General features: G+C 43.7%; 3 protein-coding genes and 1 long non-coding RNA gene across 4 annotated transcripts; 1 reads left to right on the top strand and 3 right to left on the bottom strand.

Annotated features, from left to right (window-relative positions):
- Positions 1 to 257: 257 nt before the first annotated feature.
- LOC102391191 (interferon omega-1-like) lies at positions 258 to 928 on the bottom strand. The gene has a single exon (XM_044939787.2). The coding sequence runs from the start codon at positions 918 to 920 to the stop codon at positions 258 to 260; it is 663 nt and encodes a 220-aa protein (XP_044795722.2). The 5' UTR covers positions 921 to 928.
- Positions 929 to 10,140: 9,212 nt separating this feature from the next.
- Positions 10,141 to 11,359, bottom strand: LOC102389972 (interferon omega-1). The gene has a single exon (XM_006055516.4). The coding sequence runs from the start codon at positions 10,810 to 10,812 to the stop codon at positions 10,141 to 10,143; it is 672 nt and encodes a 223-aa protein (XP_006055578.3). The 5' UTR covers positions 10,813 to 11,359.
- Positions 11,360 to 13,477: 2,118 nt separating this feature from the next.
- Positions 13,478 to 17,221, top strand: LOC112583877. Its single transcript, XR_006549814.2, has 3 exons — positions 13,478 to 15,795; positions 15,965 to 16,523; positions 16,611 to 17,221. It is a non-coding gene; the product is annotated as an uncharacterized LOC112583877 (long non-coding RNA).
- A 1,161-nt stretch (positions 17,222 to 18,382) lies between these two features.
- On the bottom strand, positions 18,383 to 19,446 carry LOC112583876 (interferon alpha-H-like). Its single transcript, XM_025281448.3, has one exon. The coding sequence runs from the start codon at positions 19,049 to 19,051 to the stop codon at positions 18,482 to 18,484; it is 570 nt and encodes a 189-aa protein (XP_025137233.3). The 5' UTR covers positions 19,052 to 19,446; the 3' UTR covers positions 18,383 to 18,481.
- Positions 19,447 to 19,669: the final 223 nt, after the last annotated feature.

The following is a 19,669-nucleotide window of genomic DNA, read 5'->3' as shown; positions in this document are numbered from 1 at the left end:
TGAAAATATAAATATGATGAGATAAAATATTACATTAACTAAATAAAGAATAAATAAATAACATCAGGGCAGTCATTGCTTATGGATTGATACCCCTGCACTTGATTACTTTTATGTGTACTTGCTTATTACTACAGACATGTATTGGCTGAGTTAATTCAACAAATCTGGTGGCTAAAGAAGAAACCAGAGTCTTCTGAAACGACAACACCAGAGTGTGCAGGGGTGATGTGGAATATTAGTCATTGAGAGTCATGTCAAGGTGAGCTCAGGTCTCCATCCATCATTCTTAACCTTTCTTGCAAGTTGGCTGATGAAGAGAAGGATCTCATGATTTCCACTCTGACGATTTCCCAGGCACAATCGCTGTATTGGTTCTCTTTCAGGTAGACATGGATGCCCTGGAAATACCTCTTCACGGCCAGTGTGGGGCCCGTCCTTCCCAGGGCAGAGTCTTCCTCTCCCATCACCTGCCCCAGGCAGGCGTCCAGGTCATCGAGCTGCTGATGGAGTCCAGTGCGGAGCTGCTCCAGGAGGGTGGTGTCCCAGGCAGCAGAGGAGCGCTCTGTGTGGAAGAGGTTGAAGGTCTGCTGGAGCATCTCGTGGAGCACAGAGATGGCCTGGGCCTCCTGGAGCTGGCCACCCTCCACCATCTCCTGAGGGAAAGCGAAGTCTTTTCTGTCCTGCAGGCAGAAGTGAGGGGAAAGTCTCCTCATTTGGCCCAGGAGCCTGAGGTTCTCCCTGCCAATCAGCACGTGGTTCTGAGACAAGTCACAGCACAGGGATCCTCCCGGGCCATAGCTGACCAGCACCAGGGCCATCAGTAGAGAGAGCAGGAAGGCCATGGGGAAGATGAGGCTGCTGCTGGGCTTGCTGAGATGGCGTCTGGTGGAACCTTGAGGTAGGTTCTCTGATGCCATGCTTTCTAAGCAAGGCCATTAAATAGGGAACATGGTAGTTTTCATTTTCTAATCATTTCTATGCACTTTTACTTTCTTTTTTGGTTTTCTGTTACGTATTCTCAATGCAGTCAACGAAATTTTCTTCCTTCTAGACTATTAATTTTGCCTTTTCCTAGTGACTTCAGATATGCCCATCCAAATGGATATTTTTCAATCAAATGAGAAAGGTCTTTCTCTTAAGTCAGAATTGATGGACATTTGTAATTACACATGTTTATTGCCCTTTATCTCTCATGCATAAGTGTTTCTCTCCTCTTATCCATGAGCACATTTTTGGCTTGCTCTTAGACTCCATTTTTCCCTCTTTGGTTCCATTGGAAGCCAGGCTCTGTCCGCTCTATGGTTTTCATATTTATAAGGGGTTTACCAGATCATCCTGGGAGTTAAGCTCTTGGAAACAAATGATGAGTTTTCTTTAGTGTTTGATTTAGACAAGAGGCTGATTATCATCAGTCCTTGAACTCCTCCCACATTTCTTGTCCTTCTAGAACACATTCCTGCAGATCCCTGCCCTTCAGGGAACCATGAGGGCAGGACCATTACAAACATCACTCTTTCTTTCCACCATTTTCTTACTGGAGACCTGTCATCCTCCACAGACTGGGCCAATACCCCCACCAGAATACTGGTTCTTCTCAGGGAACATGGGTGAGGAGACTGTAAATCCAGGATAATTGTATTTTCCCAACAGCACCTCACTCAGAAGAGAGAGATCACATGGAGCCACCCCCTGTCCTCTGGAGTGACTGAGTCCCCTTGCTCACCTGCTGGACTCCCTCCCTGAGGACAGGCTCAGCACATCCTGAGGACTCGAAAATCTCCTTTCTGTGGATGGCTTATTGATTTGTTGGGAAAATAAATTGTCTCCCCGAAACCGCAACCTCTCCCCTGGAGTTTTTGTGTGAAGGACCCTAGTTCTCAGTGGTGACCTCTTCTTCTCCTGACCCGTTTCCCCAGGTGTCTAAAGTGTCAGCAGTGCTCAGATGCTGAGAGCAAAAGTGTGTTTGTGCAAGTTGGTGGAGGAGTTTCCAACTGCAATTATTTTCCTTTTAGTAGATAAATAATATTTACTTTGCCAAGTATAGGTTTTATCATTGAACTCTTTTACTTAAACTCTTCAACACTTGTTCTGCTCAGAGTTTGTGAGCTGAAGGAAGGAGATTCAGTGATGGTATTGTCTCTTATTGGAAGCTTATGTCACAGAATCTAATGAGTTTCAGTCATTGATTCAGGCAGTTGATTCTACTGGGCATCTCTGTTCCTCTGTTTCTGTCTCCTCTGAGATTGCAGGGCATTGAGACCCGGGGTACTAGACCAGGAGAAATAGCCTTCTGTCCTTTACTTGAGTGTAATTTTTCATTTAAACTTTTATATATACTTAGTGACTTATTGGACAATGTTGGTATTCCTGCCTCTGCTCTGGTTGTATTTCATGATGAGATGAGAACAAGAAAGGGAAGTAAAGAGAGCCAGAGAGGCTGCATCTCTTTCACTTTCAAGACGTTGGATTTGTTTTTGTTTCTCTTTGCAACTTTCCTAGAAAGTAAAATTCCACAGTTGTTTTGTGGGCAGGAAGAAAACAAGAGTAAGTCTCAATGTCCTGAGTATGAAAGAAGGGAAGTGGTTTTCCCCTGACGTAATGATGTATTATTCTGAGTTAGCAAACTGCAGTGCAGCACAGCTGGGGAGTGGCTGTGGCAGAGGGGAAGGATGAGGCCAGTATGCACAACACAAAGACTGGGACAGGGCTGCTTCTTACAGAAGCTCAATGAAGGCCAAGTCCTGGGTCAGTTGACTGCCTTCAGCTTTGTAAGACCAGCTAGCTGATTTTCCTTTCCTTTAATACACATGTGATCAGTATAAGCGGAGACAGAAGAGAGACGGGCAATCAGAACCCCAGTTGCTAGAACACAAACCCTTTCTGGCAGGGTTTAGGAGACCAGCCTTGCCTAGCATCTGTGTAGTTAATAAATCCACTTGGGTAATGAGAAGATGCTTTGAAAAAACTAGAATGACAGGAATGAAATGATTCCAAAAGATCCCGATCTTAATCCCGGTAATAGTAAAATTATGATATTAAAAGTAATAGCTGAATTTTATTGATTGCTAGTCCTTAATATTCCAGTTTGTGATATGATCACATTGATGGGTTGGGTTTCTACAGGTTTTTTAAGAATTTTAAAAATATTTATTTTATGTACTTATTTGGCTGGGCCAGGTCTTAGTTGAATCATGCTGGATCTTGGATCTTCCTTGCTTCATGCGGGATCTTTACTTGGGCCATGGGAAATCTTGCTTGCCACATGCAGGATCTACTTCCCTGACCAGAGATCCAACTCAGGCTCCCTGCTATGGGAGCATGGAGTCCTGGCCACTGGACCATCAAGGAGTCTCGAGGGGTAGGGTTTCAATATATGAATTTGGGGAACACACACACATTCAGTCTATAGCATGGTAATAAGAAGATACCACGGTATTGTGTTTATGGCAAGGATTCATTAGGATCTATTTCATTCTTGATATTTATTTGAGGAGAAAGAACACATTCCCTGATGCTACCCTCACTTTTTATGGCACATCCATCCTGAATTGTTTACTCATTAAATATTATAAATGTTATACTGTGAACCTAATTACCAAGGACTTACCAGGCTTCCCTGGTGGCTCAGGTGGTAAAGAATCCACCTGCAATGCAGGAGACCAAGGTTCAATCCCTGAGTCAGGAAGATCCCCTGGAGAAGGAAATGGTAACCCACTCCAGTATTCTTGCTTGGAGAATTCCATGGGCAGAGGAGCCTGACAGGCTACAGTTCATGGGGTCACAGAGAGTCGGACTCGACTGAGCGACTAACACTTTCACCAGACAAATTCCACAGACTATCAGTGTTCATCAAATGACAGTGACAACATCGACAAATTCCTTAGCCTCTGAAGGGACTCACGTAATCCTTCCAACATAGTGAAACTGAGTTAATGTTCTCCTTTTCAAGAGCCCCCTGCTAAGACTTTATTTGAATGAAATAATCTAATAATGAATTTGTAAATCCAGATTTCAAAACCTAATATGTCAGATTCCATACTCCCTGTCCACAGCATAAACACCTGAGCACACTGCATGTACTGAACTCCCGCTTATTTCCCTCTTTTACTTCTAACACAAGATGTCCCTTTGTTGTTTCATACCTCGATGTTACAAATCTCTTATTTCCATTAACGTCTCCTGCCGGGGTCCAGCCCCGGCTGATCCAGGGTCTTCGAAGGAGAGACGGCTAGGCGGCCTATTCAAATGTTAATTAGATATAATAAAGAGGAATAGAATGAGGATAGCTCAGTAGGAAAATTCAGTGGAGAAAAGAAGCTGAGTGGCTTGGTTTACGCGGAAAATCAATATAACCCGTGACACCAGGTTAGCTCTGACCACGGAGGCCGCAGGCGCCCTCTCGAATAGCGGAAGGTGCCCCACCTTAGACACCTTCTCGAGTGGGTCTTAGAAGCCCAGGCAAATAAATGGTCGCAGAGGACATCCACGCTCCAGATGGACACTCAGCTAGAAGTTAAAGGGAAGAATGACATGGGGAGACCAAGCGTTGGTGAGCAAGGCCCATAGCTTTATTTTCAACAGGGGCTTTTATACCCTAAGTTACACATAGAGGACAATAGGGGATGCAAAATCAGCAGTCTTTGATGCTTATCAAAAACCAGGGTTTCTTTCCTGCAGATTTATCGTATACAAATGGTTTAGGTGATTTACATCATCTTCTGGCCAGAGGCCTATTAACATTTTATGACTCTTGACAAGGACTTATCAACAAAGACTTATTTTCTCTAAGAGTAATTATTTTAAGGTTTGGCGCCATCCTCCGAAGATAAGATTACGTTCCTATAGGGTGGATGTGTAATGGGTTTACAAAGGAAAGAATTTACTACCTTAAGGGTCTAAAGTTACTAACACCAGGCCACTACTTATTTTTTCTACATACCAACTATATTAATTAATGCACATTCAAGGATACAATTCAGGGGATGTGAAAACTTGGCAACAAACATTGGCTCATCAATGAAATCTTTTACTAGTTTTATTCTGACAGCTTCTAATTCTCTGAGAGGCTCTAAGCTATTTGAATATCTTAAGCTTCCCGTGCCTCTGGAGGCTGGGAGACTGTAAACAATCGTATGCATAGCTGTAGGTGTCCGGGTAAACTTGTCAGGCGAGTTAGAGAGCCATCTGAGGGGTTTGGATTTAAACACTCCTAATTGCCCAGGAACTTTATTAATTGGAGCTGTAAGTTAACTCTTTGACAGAGAGAGTGAGATGGTGGTGGGGGACAGCCCCCAGTAAAGTCAGAGGTGAGAGCACAAAGCAATAAAGTAGGCAGACTCTGGTTTTTGGGGGGTAGATGCTCGAGAATATCCGGGGGCACTCCCGAGGCTCGATCCCGCCTTTGCGTATGCCGAGCCCCCTTCCTCATGACCTTTGTCACGAGTGGAATGTCTCTTGCCGGCTCCCGGCAGTCTCCCTCCAAATTCTCAATAAGTTGAGTGACTTACAAAGTATCCTGATTATTTTGTATAAGAAGCAAAATGAAATTATCAAGTGGTAGTTATTACTGAGAAGGAAATGGAGAAGGAAATGGCAACCCACTCCAGTATTCTTGCCTGGAGAATCTCAGGGACAGAGGAGCCTGGTAGGCTGCTGTCTATGGGGTCGCAAAGAGTCGGACACAATTGAAGTGACGTAGCAGCAGCAGTTAGTACTGAGAGTCTAACTGTGCTTGACAAAATTAATAATTCTAAAATAATTCTAAAATAATCGTTTTTAACTGTCCAAGATGACTCATACTTTGTTAAGTGATCCTCACCATAAAATTGAGATACATGATGGACAAGATCCTTGAGAGTTATGACCCCTGCTCAGATTGAATTACAAACATTTCAGTGACTCCTCTGTAGAAAACCCCAAGCTGATGCTATTTGTGGATATAGGTAAAGCATACTTAATGCTACCAAATTACTCGAATATGGGAAATGACTGGAAGAATAGAAGACGTATGCTAACGGGTGAATTGTGAGGAATGGAGCAGAACGTCCCCATGGCCATCAGCAGGGAAACAGGAGTCCGGAAACTCAGCACTTCCCCTGGGCCTCAGTGAAACAGCTCAGGTCCTGCACTAAGCTAAGCAGCCCTCCGAGCTCCTTTTGCTGCGCCCCAACGGCCGGGAGGGGGCGCCCGATCTCTCAGTAACTGAAAGACCGGCGCCGCAAACCCAGCTGGACCCGCCTCCAGGTACAGAGCGGCCAACTCGGGCGGCGGATCCACGGGGAGAACTCGGGGGTCGCCCTCGGCAGGAGCCGCGACCCGGGCAAGGCGCCACCGGGGCCCAGGGAGCGTGTGGGGCCGCGCGAGCAGAAAGGAAACTTCTTTTTCGGGCAGGACTGCCCAGGGGAGCTTTGCCGCTGCTTCTCCTAGAGCCTTTAATTTCTGCACCAGCCCTTGTATCCACCCTCCCCTTCCTGGGAGGAGACTTTACCCAGAGCGATTTAACACCGGTGCGCATTTATGCTGCGATTGATGGCTGGAAATCCAGTGGCAACTCACTCCAGTATTCTTGCCTGGAAAATCCCATGGACGAGGGAGCCTGGTAGGCTGCAGTCCGTGGATCGCGAAGAGTCGGACAGGACTGAAGCGACTTAGCAGCAGCAGCAGATGGCAGAAAATCAGAGCATGTTGTGGTATGTTTTCAGATTCAGGACTGTTTCTGGGGAAAAGGGCTAATTCAGGGACAACGGGAAAGGCATCTACAATCCGGACAGAAATCTACTCGATATTGCGACCCTCCAGTGGGAAGGAAGACTTGGGGACAAGACTGGGACTTAAAGGAGCCCCAGGGGAAAGAGAAAATTATTTCATTCAATATTAATATAAAAGGTAAATTTCTCCTGTAATGTTAATTGTCTGAAAAATCTTTTAAAATATATGTGTTAAACTCACATCAAGTTGAAATATTTTCTTATGCCACAATAGTACTTTTAAGTTTCTGGCTTTAATGGAAGCAAAATCATCAGTAATGTTTTCAAAATTGCTACTTTGTATATATCTCTCTTCACGGAGGGAATGCCATATTTGACAAATTATGACCCAATAAGTACCTTAAATAACCAATCTCAACTTACAAATTCCTTTTTCCTCTTTTAACCAAGGATTATCTATTAAACATTCATTTTTTTATGTAGTCAGTTTTTCACTGTAGAGTTTCATTAACTTTTTCAAAATGTCAAATCATATGGATAAATTGCTTAAAAACGTGCAGTCAAAATGCTTTTGATTTCAGCATACTGTGTGCTCAGTAGGTACCAACTGTGAAATAGGCAGTTGGGTATATGATTCCAGCGTGCATCTTCGGACGGCATCACCATCAAGACAGATTTTTAAAGCCCTGAAAACTAGAGCAGGTCATGACCTAGTTCATGAGTTTGAATGGAAGACAGTTCTGGGCCCTGAACACAGGAAGCCATAAGTGACTTTGTCACACATGAGACTCAGCCTGGATCCAGCCGGATGGCAGGAGTGCAGTGGGAGTGTGGGGCCAGGGATATGGTTGAAGACCTTGCAATCTGTGTGTCTTCTAGCTGGAGATCACGGAGTTTGAACAAAAATGAATCATGAACTCCTTTACATGGGTAAAGTGACAATGCAAGAGCAGTGGGTGCATTGTGCATGGATCAGAAATTCACAGAAGAAACCTGCATTTCCAGTGGATGTGATGGGAAAGGCTGTCACCTGCTCTAGTGCACTGGTCTAAAAACTGAAGTCTCAAGTCCACAGCTCTTCTCAGCTCTACACTGTGATGCTGGGGCTCCAGTTGTTTTCAGTACATTTCTCCTTTGCCTGCAGATTGTTTTTCTTTCAGAGTTCTCCCGAACCAATTCCAAGAGGTGGACTAGAAGGCTGGAGTATGACTGATGACAACCGCCATCAGTTAGGAAACGGAAAATTAATGGTTGCTGCTAGATGCTAAGTGTCACCAGTCAAATTGGCAAAATTGAAAAGGATGATAAGATCCTGTTTTGGTCAATGAGTGAGAACATATAAGAGCTTATATAGTCTTGAATATGGATTAATGTAGCCACTGTTATCATGGACAGTTGGCAGTATGCATGTGCAAGGTTTATGTATTTTGACCAATAATATTGACTTCATGGCCCCTTGTTCAGAGAAAGACTCTCGCTTGCGCTCTAAGACACCTGCATGCACTTGTAGCAGTCTCTCCTCAAAGGCACTGATTTCTGAGAAGGACCGGCTCTAGGAGGTGACACTGCCGGCACTTAGGGACTGAAGCCTCCACGGAAAACAACTGGGAGCAAACCCAGGACGGCCCAGGGCTGGAGAGCAGAGCCTCACCCTGCATGGCCCTTGCTCTTTTCTTCCTGCCTCTGCTTTGCTGCTGAAAGACTGAAACCCAACAGCGAGTTGAGAAGGTAAGTTTAGAAATGTCTTCAAGAAGTAGTAGAGTTGTACTCAGACTAAAGAAGCAAGAAACATTGTTAATGAGTAATGTGTGTGATTTTCTGCATTCATATGAGATCTCTATGATTTCCCTATTATTCATTTTTATAGTAGATGAAAGCATTTTCTACTAATCCTTCTTTCTCAAAGAATTTCTGTGACTTCCTAAGAATACTTCTAGAAGTCTGAAACACAGAAATTGGAATTGTCTTCAGCCTTGAGCACAGGAGAGTTCACACACTGAATATACTGTGAAACTAGCACCCAAGTTAAATATTTTTACCAAAGACCTCACATCTTTCCAGTGTAGCCTTTCAGTCCCTGCCTCAGGCCAGCTGTCCTGCCTGCTCCCTGTGGGCAGCTACTCTGGGACTCGCCCTGTCCTGATTATTTGACCAAGCACACTTTTATGCTTCTTTTAATATGGACTCATTGATCCAAACAGTAGTCCCATGAAAAACTACTGTTATTTTCCCTATACTTGAGAAGAAGATCAAGATATAATGCATGCATGCTAAGTTGGTTCAGTCATGTCCAACTCCTGTGATCCATGGACTGTAGCCCACCAGTCTCCTCTGTCCATGGGATTTTCAAGAAAGAATATTGGAGTGGGTTGCCATATCCATATGCTTAGTGTTTGTGATATTTTGCAGGGTCACACTGCTGTTAAATAGCAGAGCTGCAATTCAAAGTTTTTGAAACTTCTAGAACTCTCCTTTCACTTGCACACTTTTCTAGAGATTTCCACTCAGAGAAACTTTGAAGCTAGAAACCATCACAGAACAGAGCTTCTGTGTTGGAGGCAGTGAAGATATAGTGTAAGGGAGTGGATTGTTCAGTAAAGCAGGACTGAGGAGAAGGTGGGAGGAAGAGTGAAGTCAGGATCATCCACTCAGCACCACATGTTCGCAGCTTCCCTGGAGGAGGGGAGTCCTCCCCCCACATACTGACACCAGCCATTCTCTGTTGATTGGGTATAAAACTAGTGATACTTGTGACTTGAGGACTAATCATTTACCACCGTTTCAGAGACTCCTTTCTACCTGTGTTTGTTGTTTTTTTTTTTGAGTGGATGGGCTGCACTCCACAGCTTGCAGGATCTTAGTTCCTTGACCAGGTATCCATGGTACCTGAGCTTCTCACACTGGAAGCATGGAGTCTTACCCACTGGACTGCCAGGGAATTCCAGGAATTCTACCTTTTGGCAATCATTTCCTGAAAAGTGATACGACTATTCTGTAGTATAAATGGACAAATGCTATTCCACGATAGGTTTCTGTAGACAAAATAAGTCTTTAGTTCTTCATAATGAAAAAAGAAATTTACTTTCATAAGAAATTAATAAATAAAACAAATTAGAAGATTAAGGAAATGAACATATTTTCTAAATTTTATTATAATGCAGACAAACATTTTTACATGAAAATATAAATATGATGAGATAAAAGAAAATAAATACATAAATAAACATAAATAACATCATGGCAGTCATCCCTTATGGACTGATCCCCGTGCAGTTGAATACTTTTTATATCTACTTGCTTTTTGCTACTGAGAAAGTACTATTGATTGAATTCTGGAAACATTATGGCTAAAGCAGAAATCAGAGTCTTCTGAAATGACTTCAGAGGAGTATATGAGGGTGATGTGGTGTCTTAGTCAGTGAGAGTCGTGTCAAGGTGAGTTCAGGTCTCCATCCATCATTCTTAACCTTTCTTGCAAGTTGGCTGATGAAGAGAAGGATCTCATGATTTCCAGTCTGACAATTTCCCAGGCACAGTTGCTGTATTCCTTCTCTTTCAGGTAGACATGGATTCCGTGGAAGTACTTCTTCACAGCCAGTGTGGGGACAATCCTTCCCAGGGCAGAGTCTTCCTCTCCCATCACCTGCCCCAGGCAGGCGTCCAGGTCATCGAGCTGCTGATGGAGTCCAGTGCGGAGCTGCTCCAGGAGGGTGGTGTCCCAGGCAGCGGAGGAGCGCTCTGTGTGGAAGAGGTTGAAGGTCTGCTGGAGCATCTCGTGGAGCACAGAGATGGCCTGGGCCTCCTGGAGCTGGCCGCCCTCCACCATCTCCTGGGGGAAAGCGAAATCTTTTCTGTCCAGCAGACAGAAGCGAGGGGAGAGTCTCCTCATTTGGTCCAGGAGCCTGAGGTTCTGCCTGCCAACCAGCACGTGGTTCTGAGACAGGTCACAGCCCAGGGATCCTCCCGGGCCATAGCTGACCAGCACCAGGGCCATCAGTAGAGAGAGCATGAAGGCCATGGGAAAGACGAAGCAGCTGCTGGCCTGGCTGAGCGGTGTCTGCTGGCGTCTGGTAGAACCTTGAGGTAGGTTCTCTGATGCCATGCTTTCTAAGTGAGGCCATTAAATAGGGAACATGGTAATTTTCATTTTCTAATTGTTTTAATACACTTTTACTTCCTTTTTTGATTTTCATTTATGTATTCACAATATGATCAAAGAAAATGTCATCAGTTTAAATTACTAATTTTACCTGTTTCCCAATAACTTCAAATGTACCCATCCAATGGGATATGTGTCAAGAACGTTTTTATTATTCAACACTTTTACTTAAACTGTTCAACACTTTTCTGTTCAGAGTTCCTGAGCTGGAGGAAGGAGATTCAGTGATGGTATTGTCTCTCACTGGAAGCTTATGTCACAGAATCTAGTGAGTTTCAGTCATTCATTCAGGCAGTTGATTCCACTGGGCATGTCTGTTCTTCTGTCTCTTTCTCCCTCTGAGAGCGAAGGACGATGAGAACCAGGCTACTCGTTCAGGGAGAAATAGCCTTCTTTCCTTTCAGTCAGTTAGTCAGTTCAGTCGCTCAGTCATGTCCGAGTTTTTGCGACCCCATGAATCGCAGCACGCCAGGCTTCCCTGTCCATTACCAACTCCCGGAGTTCACTCAGACTCACGTCCATCGAGTCAGTGATGCCATCCAGCCATCTCATCCTCTGTCGTCCCCGTCTCCTCCTGCCCCCAATCCCTCCCAGCATCAGAGTCTTTCCCAATGAGTCAACTCTTCGCATGAGGTGGCCAAAGTACTGGAGTTTCAGCTTTAGCATCATTCCTTCCAAGGAAATCCCAGGGCTGATCTCCTTCAGAATAGACTGGTTGGATCTCTTTGCAATCCAAGGGACTCTCAAGAGTCTTCTCCAACACCACAGTTCAAAAGCATCAATTCCTCCGCACTCAGCCTTCTTCACAGTCCAACTCTCACATCCATACATGACCACTGGAAAAACCATAGCCTTGACTAGATGGACCTTTGTTGGCAAAGTAATGTTTCTGCTTTTGAATATGTTATCTAGGTTGGTCATAACTTTCCTTCCAAGGAGTAAGCTTCTTTTAATTTCATGGCTGCAATCCCCATCTGCAGTGATTTTGGAGCCCCCAAAAATAAAGTCTGACACTGTTTCCACTGTTTCCCCATCTATTTCCCATGAAGTGATGGGACCAGATGTCATGATCTTCGTTTTCTGAATGTTGAGCTTTAAGCCAACTTTTTCACTCTCCACTTTCACTTTCATCAAGGGGCTTTTTAGTTCCTCTTCACTTTCTGCCATAAGGGTGGTGTCATCTGCATATCTGAGGTTATCGATATTTCTCCTGGCGATCTTGGTTCCAGCTTGTGCTTCTTCCAGCCCAGCGTTTCTGATGATGTACTCTGCATATAAGTTAAGTAAGCAGGGTGACAATATACAACCTTGACGTACTCCTTTTCCTATTTGGAACCAGTCTGTTGTTCCGTGTCGAGTTCTAACTGTTGCTTCCTGACCTGCATACAGATTTCTCAAGAGGCAGGTCAGGTGGTCTGGTATTCCCATCACTGTCAGAATTGTCCACAGTTTATTGTGATCCACACAGTCCAAGGCTTTGGCATAGTCAATAAAGCAGAAATAGATGTTTTTCTGGAACTCTCTTCTTTTTCGATGATCCAGCAGATGTTGGCAATTTGATCTCTGGTTCCTCTGCCTTTTCTAAAACCAGATTGAACATCAGGAAGTTCACGGTTCACATATTGCTAAAGCCTGGCTTGGAGAATTTTGAGCATTACTTTACTAGCATGTGAAATGACTACATTTGTGTGGTAGTTTGAGCATTCTTTGGCATTGCCTTTGTTTGGGATCAGAATGAAAACTGACCTTTTCCAGTCCTGTGGCCATTGCTGAGTTTTCCTAATTTGCTGGCATATTGAGTGCAGCACTTTCAGGATCATCATCTTTCAGGATTTGAAATAGCTCAACTGGAATTCCATCACCTCCAGTAGCTTTGTTCGTAGTGATGCTTTCTAAGGCCCATTTGACTTCACATTCCAGGATGTCTGGTTCTAGGTCAGTGATCACACCATTGTGATTATCTGGGTCTTATAATAACTGTATTATTTTGTACAGTTCTTCTCTGTATTCTTGCCACCTCTTCTTGATATCTTCTGATTGTATTAGGTCCATACCATTTCTGTCCTTTATCGAGCCCATCTTTGCATGAAATGTTCCCTTGGTATCTCTAATTTTCTTGAAGAGATCTCTAGTCTTTCCCATTCTGTTGTTTTCCTCTATTTCTTTGCATTGATCGCTGAAGAAGGCTTTCTTATCTCTCCTTGCTATTCTTTGAAACTCTGCATTCAGATGCTTAAATCTTTCCTTTTCTCCTTTGCTTTTCGCTTCTCTTCTTTTCACAGCTATTTGTAAGACTCCGCAGACAGCCATTTTGCCTTTTTGCATTACTTTTCCATGGGGATGGTCTTAATCCCTGTCTCCTGTACAATGTCATGAACCTCATTCCATAGTTCATCAGGCACTCTATCTATCAGATCTAGGCCCTTAAATCTATTTCTCACTTCCACTGTATAATCATAAGGGATTTGATTTAGGTCATACCTGAATGGTCTACTGGTTTTCTCTACTTTTTTTCAATTTCAGTCTGAATTTGGCAATAAGGAGTTCATGATCTGAGCCACAGTCAGCTCCTGGTCTTGTTTTTGCTGACTGTATAGAGCTTCTCCATCTTTGGCTGCGAAGAATATAATCAATCTGATTTCGGTGTTGACCATCTGGTGATGTCCATGTGTAGGGTAAAGAGTCTTTCCTTTACTTGAGTATAACTTTTCACTTTAGTTTCTACATTCATTTAGTGACTTGTTGACCAGGGTTTGTCTTGCTACTCCTGCTCTAGCTCTAATTCACATTGAGGTAAGAAAAATAAAGTGAAGTAAAAAAAAGGCAGAGGGGCTATAAGCTCTATCATATTTAAGACTTTAGTTTTTTTTGTTGTTGTTTCCCTTTGCCACTTTCCTAGAAAGTAAAACTCCACGGTTGTTTTGTGGGCAAAAAGAAAACTAATCTAAGTCTGAATGTCTGAATATGAACGAAGGGAAGTGGTTTTCCCCGACACAATGATGTCTTCTTAGTTAGCAAACTTCAGTGCAGCACAGCTGGGGATGAGGCTGTGGCAGAGGGGAAGCATGAGGCCAGTATGAACAACAGAAAGGCTGGGCCATGGCTGCTTCTGACAGAAGCTCACGAAGGTCAAGTCCTGGGTCAAGTGACTGCCCTTTGCTTTGCAAGATTGGCTACCTCATTTTTCTTTCAATTAATGCACGTAGGATTAGTTTCAGGAGAGAAGGAAGAATTCAAATCCACTACCTAAGAAGAGATGGACAACTAGAACGCCAATTGCTGGAATACTAACCTTCTCTGGCAGTGTCTTGGAGAGCAGCCTTGCTGAGCATCTGTCTACGTAATAAATCCACTCAGGCAATGAGAAGATGCTTTGAAAAAAACTAGGATGAAATAGAATTAAATGATTCCAAAACATCCTGAACTTAATCTGGATAATAATAATTATGATATTAAAAATAGTAGCTGAATTTTATTGCCTGCTACTAATGGACTAGTTCTTTAGAATTTTAACTGAATCCTCTCATTAACTCTTAGGGTCACACTCACTTATACTCCTGGAGAAAAATATAAATCTAGACAAATGAACTATGCCAATCATAGCAAAGATTCAAGAGCAAATCTTGGGGGCTTTGATTTGTCTGAACAATCCAATTTTAAAAAAAAAGGAAGGCTGCAAATGAACATGACATTAAGGAACCAATGAAATAAGTGATAGGAGGAGAGTGAGTTGACAAAGACCCCTTGTCCATTTCAGATGCCAAAGAGTCAAGACCTACTGTTTTGTAGGGCTGCAGTGTGTGGTCTGAAGTCCGCAGAATTGAGATCTAATCATAAATAGAGAAAATCACTATTAAGTAGTTGGAAGGGAGTAGATTGTTCTGCCAGCTAAAAGAAAAGTAGGTGTTTGCTCATTGTCTAGTTGTTAGGATCCAGTACTTTCACTGCAATGACCTGATTTCAATCCCTGGTTGGGGAAGTCCGATCACACAAGCCTCCCCAAAGTCTAAGCTTTTATGAGTGGTTTCTTCAATGAAATATAGTAAAATAATTTTATTGGCCCTATGAGAGGTAAGCCCTACTTTCTATGTATTTAAACTTCTTGACCTTTCTTGTGAGCTTAAGAACAAAGAAAAAGCAGGTAACACTCTCTCGCCACATGAGTTCTGATGTTTCTCCTTCAGGATGACAATGAAAACATCATTCCACATCAGATTCTGCAGAATGAAGTCTCTACCCACTGCAGTAGACCCTGACCTCCATCACACCCTAATAGGAGTTCAGAGTTGAGATCAGGAACGAGGCCCTCTGTGCTCTGGGAAAACTGACACAACAGGCCTTCTGATAGTTAAATAATTTCCAGAGAAAATTGATGAACCCAATTTTACAACTTCTCATGGGTAGAAAAGCTCTAAAATCTTTCAGAGAGACATCCTTTCCTCCTGATTCTCAGCCACTTTCTCCCAAGATGTGAGCTTATCTGCACGTCACCCCTTCACCACAATCGCATGCATACTGACCTCCTCTCCGTCCGTGGGGCAGTTCCTCAGAGCTGAGGGGAGGCTGACCTCTGGCCTGTAGTCCTCAGCAAGTCCTCCCAATAAAATGCACTCTTGGGAGTCATGTTTTGGGTTTTGTTTTTTTTTTGGTTGACAAGGACCCCTTCCAGGAGACCTCTTCAGGTAACCTGCTGTTCTCGTTCTCAAGGAAGACACCTGGGTTTCTCACCTCCAGTCCAGCCGGGTCATCCTGGTGTCTACTGATGGAGTCCAGTGAAGAACCGCTACTCTATTTCCCAACTTCTGGTCAAGATGTGGGTGTTGAGGAGGCCTGTGTGTGACCAAGATGGAAGCACACGTGTGCTTCCTAGACAGAAGCAGTGAACATTTTCCTCCTTGGCAGGGAGAAGCTGGCTTGAATCGTGAAGTAAGCCTCAAAGCCTTGTATAGTTATCTTTTTAAAAAATTTATAGTTCAACATATTAAACATCATTAAGTAATACTATAGAATTGACAAGAAAAGGTTATTTAGAAATTAATTTGTTAATGAAATGATATTATTAGCAGTAATATCGGAATGTTTTTTACTTGTTTAGGACCCTAAACCCCAGGAAGGTTTCCAAACCTCTCAATGTACTTTAAATGTTCCCTGAGGGGCCTCCATGGTGGCTCAGTGGTGAGGAGCCCACCTGCCAATAGGACCACATGCGGCCCTAGAGGATGCGCATGCTGCAGAACAGCTGAGCCGTGTGCCGCAACTATTGCCCTGTGCGCAAGACCCGGGGACCCCCACTACCAAAGCCAAGTGCATGGGAGCCCGTGCTCCCCAACAAGAGAAGCTGCCACAGGGAGAAGCCTGTGCACCACAAGTAGAGAGGACCCACCTTTGCCACAACTAGAGCAAAGTGCAGGCGGCAATGAAGACACAGCACAGTGAAAAATGAATAAATAAATAAAATTATTTTAAAAGTCCCTCCAACTTTACATATAGCTACTGAGTGCTGTATGTCCCAACTGGAAAGAAGAGAAAGATGACTGATCCATCAATGTCCTGAAAATTGTCTACACTAAATACATGAATTTCCACAAAGATCTTTGTTACTTTGAGAAACTGTATTCTTCCAGTGTTCACTTTACTAACATATGTCCTATGAGGTAAGCTCTGTCCCACTGTTGCTAAATGTATTAAAAGCCCTGCCTGTGCCCTTTCTATTCAATCTTGTTTGATCTTTTTTCTCTCAGAGATGCAAAGACACCATGATGGAATTTAAGAACTTCCTTAGATTGCATTGTCCCCAGGCACCTCTTGCCCTGCTGTGTGATTACTTGCTGGGTCCTAAGGAAGAAACAAGTCTGCAGCTGTGACGGGAGTGACCCTCATGCCTTCCAGGACTCTGCAGGCTGCTGTGGTGTGAACGTCATCTGTGCTGGGGACACAGCTGGTGGCCAGGCATTCGTGCTCTGTCTCTGTGCTCTCAGCATCCGCTTCAGTGTTCTCAGTCTCTGAACAGGAATGTTGTGGAGAAGCACTTGCCTCAGTGTAGTTCATCTGTGTTGTTCTGTGTCCTGAGGACCCGCTGCTGCTCCAGTGAACACTTTAAACATCTCTGTTCTCCTTCCAAGTTCTCAAGCTGCTGCTGCCTTTCAACTCCAAGTGTCAGATGCTTTGGGCTTTTCTCAAATGTGATTCCTGAACCAGGTGAGTTCCTCCTAGTGCAACCATCACGTGGAATAGCCTAGGTAGGCACTCAGAGGAGAAGGCAATGGCCACCCAACAGTACTCTTGCCTGGAAAATCCCACGAACGGAGGAGCCTGGTAGGCTGCAGTCCATGGCATCACAAAAGTCGGACACGACTGAGCGACTTCACTTTCACTTTTCACTTTCATGCATTGGAGAGGAAATGGCAACCCACTCCATTGTTCTTGCCTGGAGAATCCCATGGATGGCGGAGCCTGGGGGGCTGCCGTCTATGGTGTCGCACAGAGTCGGACACGACTGAAGTGACTTAGCAGCAGCAGACACTCAGGGGAGCCTCTGGTGTCTCCACTGTTGTTCACTGTGGGGTGGGGTTCCCTCTATTTACTGTGTTTCTCTGGGAGGCTGGACAGTCTGGACCTGCAGTACTTGACAGGCAGAGTAGGTGAAGAGTGTCTGACAGATCTAGAACTTTCACTCAGGTTCTGCTTTTAGTTGGTGGTTTGCAGTCCTAAGGGGAAATTGACAACCAGAAACCGTAAAGGAGAAGGACACAGCTGTATGAATGGAGAGGACACCTTCATTCAGAGTGAATGAGAGCACGCTGGGGATTTCTACACTGGGAGGAAGTGAATGATTGTGATATTTGAGCATAAGGATAAGATAATTACCTGACCTCTTGCCAACTGAATACCACATCTTCAAGCATCTCTATAACTTTTTCCAGGGAAAAAAATTCCACAACCAACAAGAGGTAGAAAATCCTTCCCAAGAATTCATCAAATCTTGAAGCATGGACTTTTTATTTTTTGATTGTTGTTTTTAGGTTACTTTTTTTTGAAAAAATTCAGAGTTATAAAAAGCGTTGGAGTGGTTATGTTCACTTCAAGGTCCCCAGAGCAACAAACAACATAGCCAGAGCTAGAGTATTTTTACTTCTAACAGGCGAATCCTAAAGAGGGCTCAAGGAATCATAAAATGCATTTTTTTATCAAGCTGCCATTCAGGCTTGGTGTTTCTGTTTTAACAAAGAAACAAAGTAAGTCGTTTACAGTAAGAATTTAATAAAGGAAGAAAAATCATAAACTAAATACAAAATATACATTTTCCCATAAGTATACATAATATTTTATCAACAAAATAATTTAAATATTTATAAATATTAAATAAATATTAAAGTAAATAAATAAATGTCCAGGAAGTTAAATATGTAGATAGATCAGCTTTGGCATCTGTGAGGAACCAGTGCCTATAGAGTAGAACATGATGTTGCTTAATATTCCAGAAAACATTTGACATATTGGTTCATTTCAGGGCCCAATGACAGCAGAAATGAGAGTCTTCCACATGGCAGCGCAGGAGGAAGTGTGGTCTGTTGGTCCATGAGAATCATTTCCGTGTTGACCCAGGTGTGTGTCAGTCCTTTCTCCTGAATCTCTCCTGCAAGTTTGTTGAGGAAGAGAAGGCTCTCATGACTTCTGTTCTGACAACCTCCCAGGCACAAGGGCTGTGTCTCTTCTCTCGCAGATAGAGAGTGAGTCTGTGGAAGTATTTCCTCACAGCCAGGCTGGAGTCCTCCTTGAGCAGGGGAGCCCCCCGCAGCCCCTCCTCCTGCCTCAGACAGGCTTGCAGGTCAGTGAGCTGCTGATCCAGTGCAGCGCGGAGCTTGTCCAGGAGGCTCTGGTCCCACGTGGTGGCCGAGCCCTCTGTGCTGAAGAGCTGGAAGGTGTGCTGGGTCACCTCGTGGAGCACAGAGATGGCTTGAGCCTTTTGCAACTGGCTGCCACCCAGCGCCTCTTGGGGAAATGCAAAGTCGTTTCTGTCCTGCAGGCAGGAGGAAGGGGCGACCCTCCTCAGTTGTTGCAGGAGCATCAGGACCCTCCTGTTGGGCAGGCTGTGGGTGTGAGGCAGGTGGCAGCCCAGAGAGCAGATGGAGTTGCAGCTGAGCAACAGCAGGACCAGGAGTAAGGACCAGGCTGGGGCCATCGGGGACCTTGCAGATGCTTCTGTCCTAGGGAGGTGGTTGACTCTGTGAACCTACACTCTAGGTTCTCTGAGGACCTTCCTTCAGGTCTGTGTCTTAAATAGGAGCCCATGGTTTCCATTTTCTGAAAGTTCCCTCTTGCTTTCTACTTTTGTTTTTGCTTTTCAATTTGCACTCTCCAAATGCATTAGGATAGTGTTTCACAAACATTTTTTTCATTATTGCCTTCCCTTCCCCTATTGACAAAGTCTTCTGAGATTTTTTTTTTCCTAATTACCCCTGCCATGAAATTTTGACAACACATTTATGCTGTGGATCCATCTTTGTACTCCATTCATATCTTTATACATAGAAAAACAAAGTGCAAAGCTTCCTTGTTGTATTCACCCTAGGGTTAACAGTGCCATAAAATGAAAGGTGTACATTAAATGTAAAAGCTGTTGAATTTTATTTAAAATTATGAATGAGTTTGCAGAATGACTTTTAATGGAGAATATTTACTTATATAAATAGTAATGTACCAAATTACATATTCATATGAAATTCATATAAAAATATATAATAATACCACAGTATAGATAGACTTCAAAAACTTTCAAAACTCAAAATCATTGAAAATC

The sequence above is a fragment of the Bubalus bubalis genome, chromosome 3 (genome assembly GCF_019923935.1).
Source record: "Bubalus bubalis isolate 160015118507 breed Murrah chromosome 3, NDDB_SH_1, whole genome shotgun sequence".
Taxonomy (NCBI): domain Eukaryota; kingdom Metazoa; phylum Chordata; class Mammalia; order Artiodactyla; family Bovidae; genus Bubalus; species Bubalus bubalis.
This window is presented reverse-complemented; position numbering and strand designations above follow the sequence as displayed.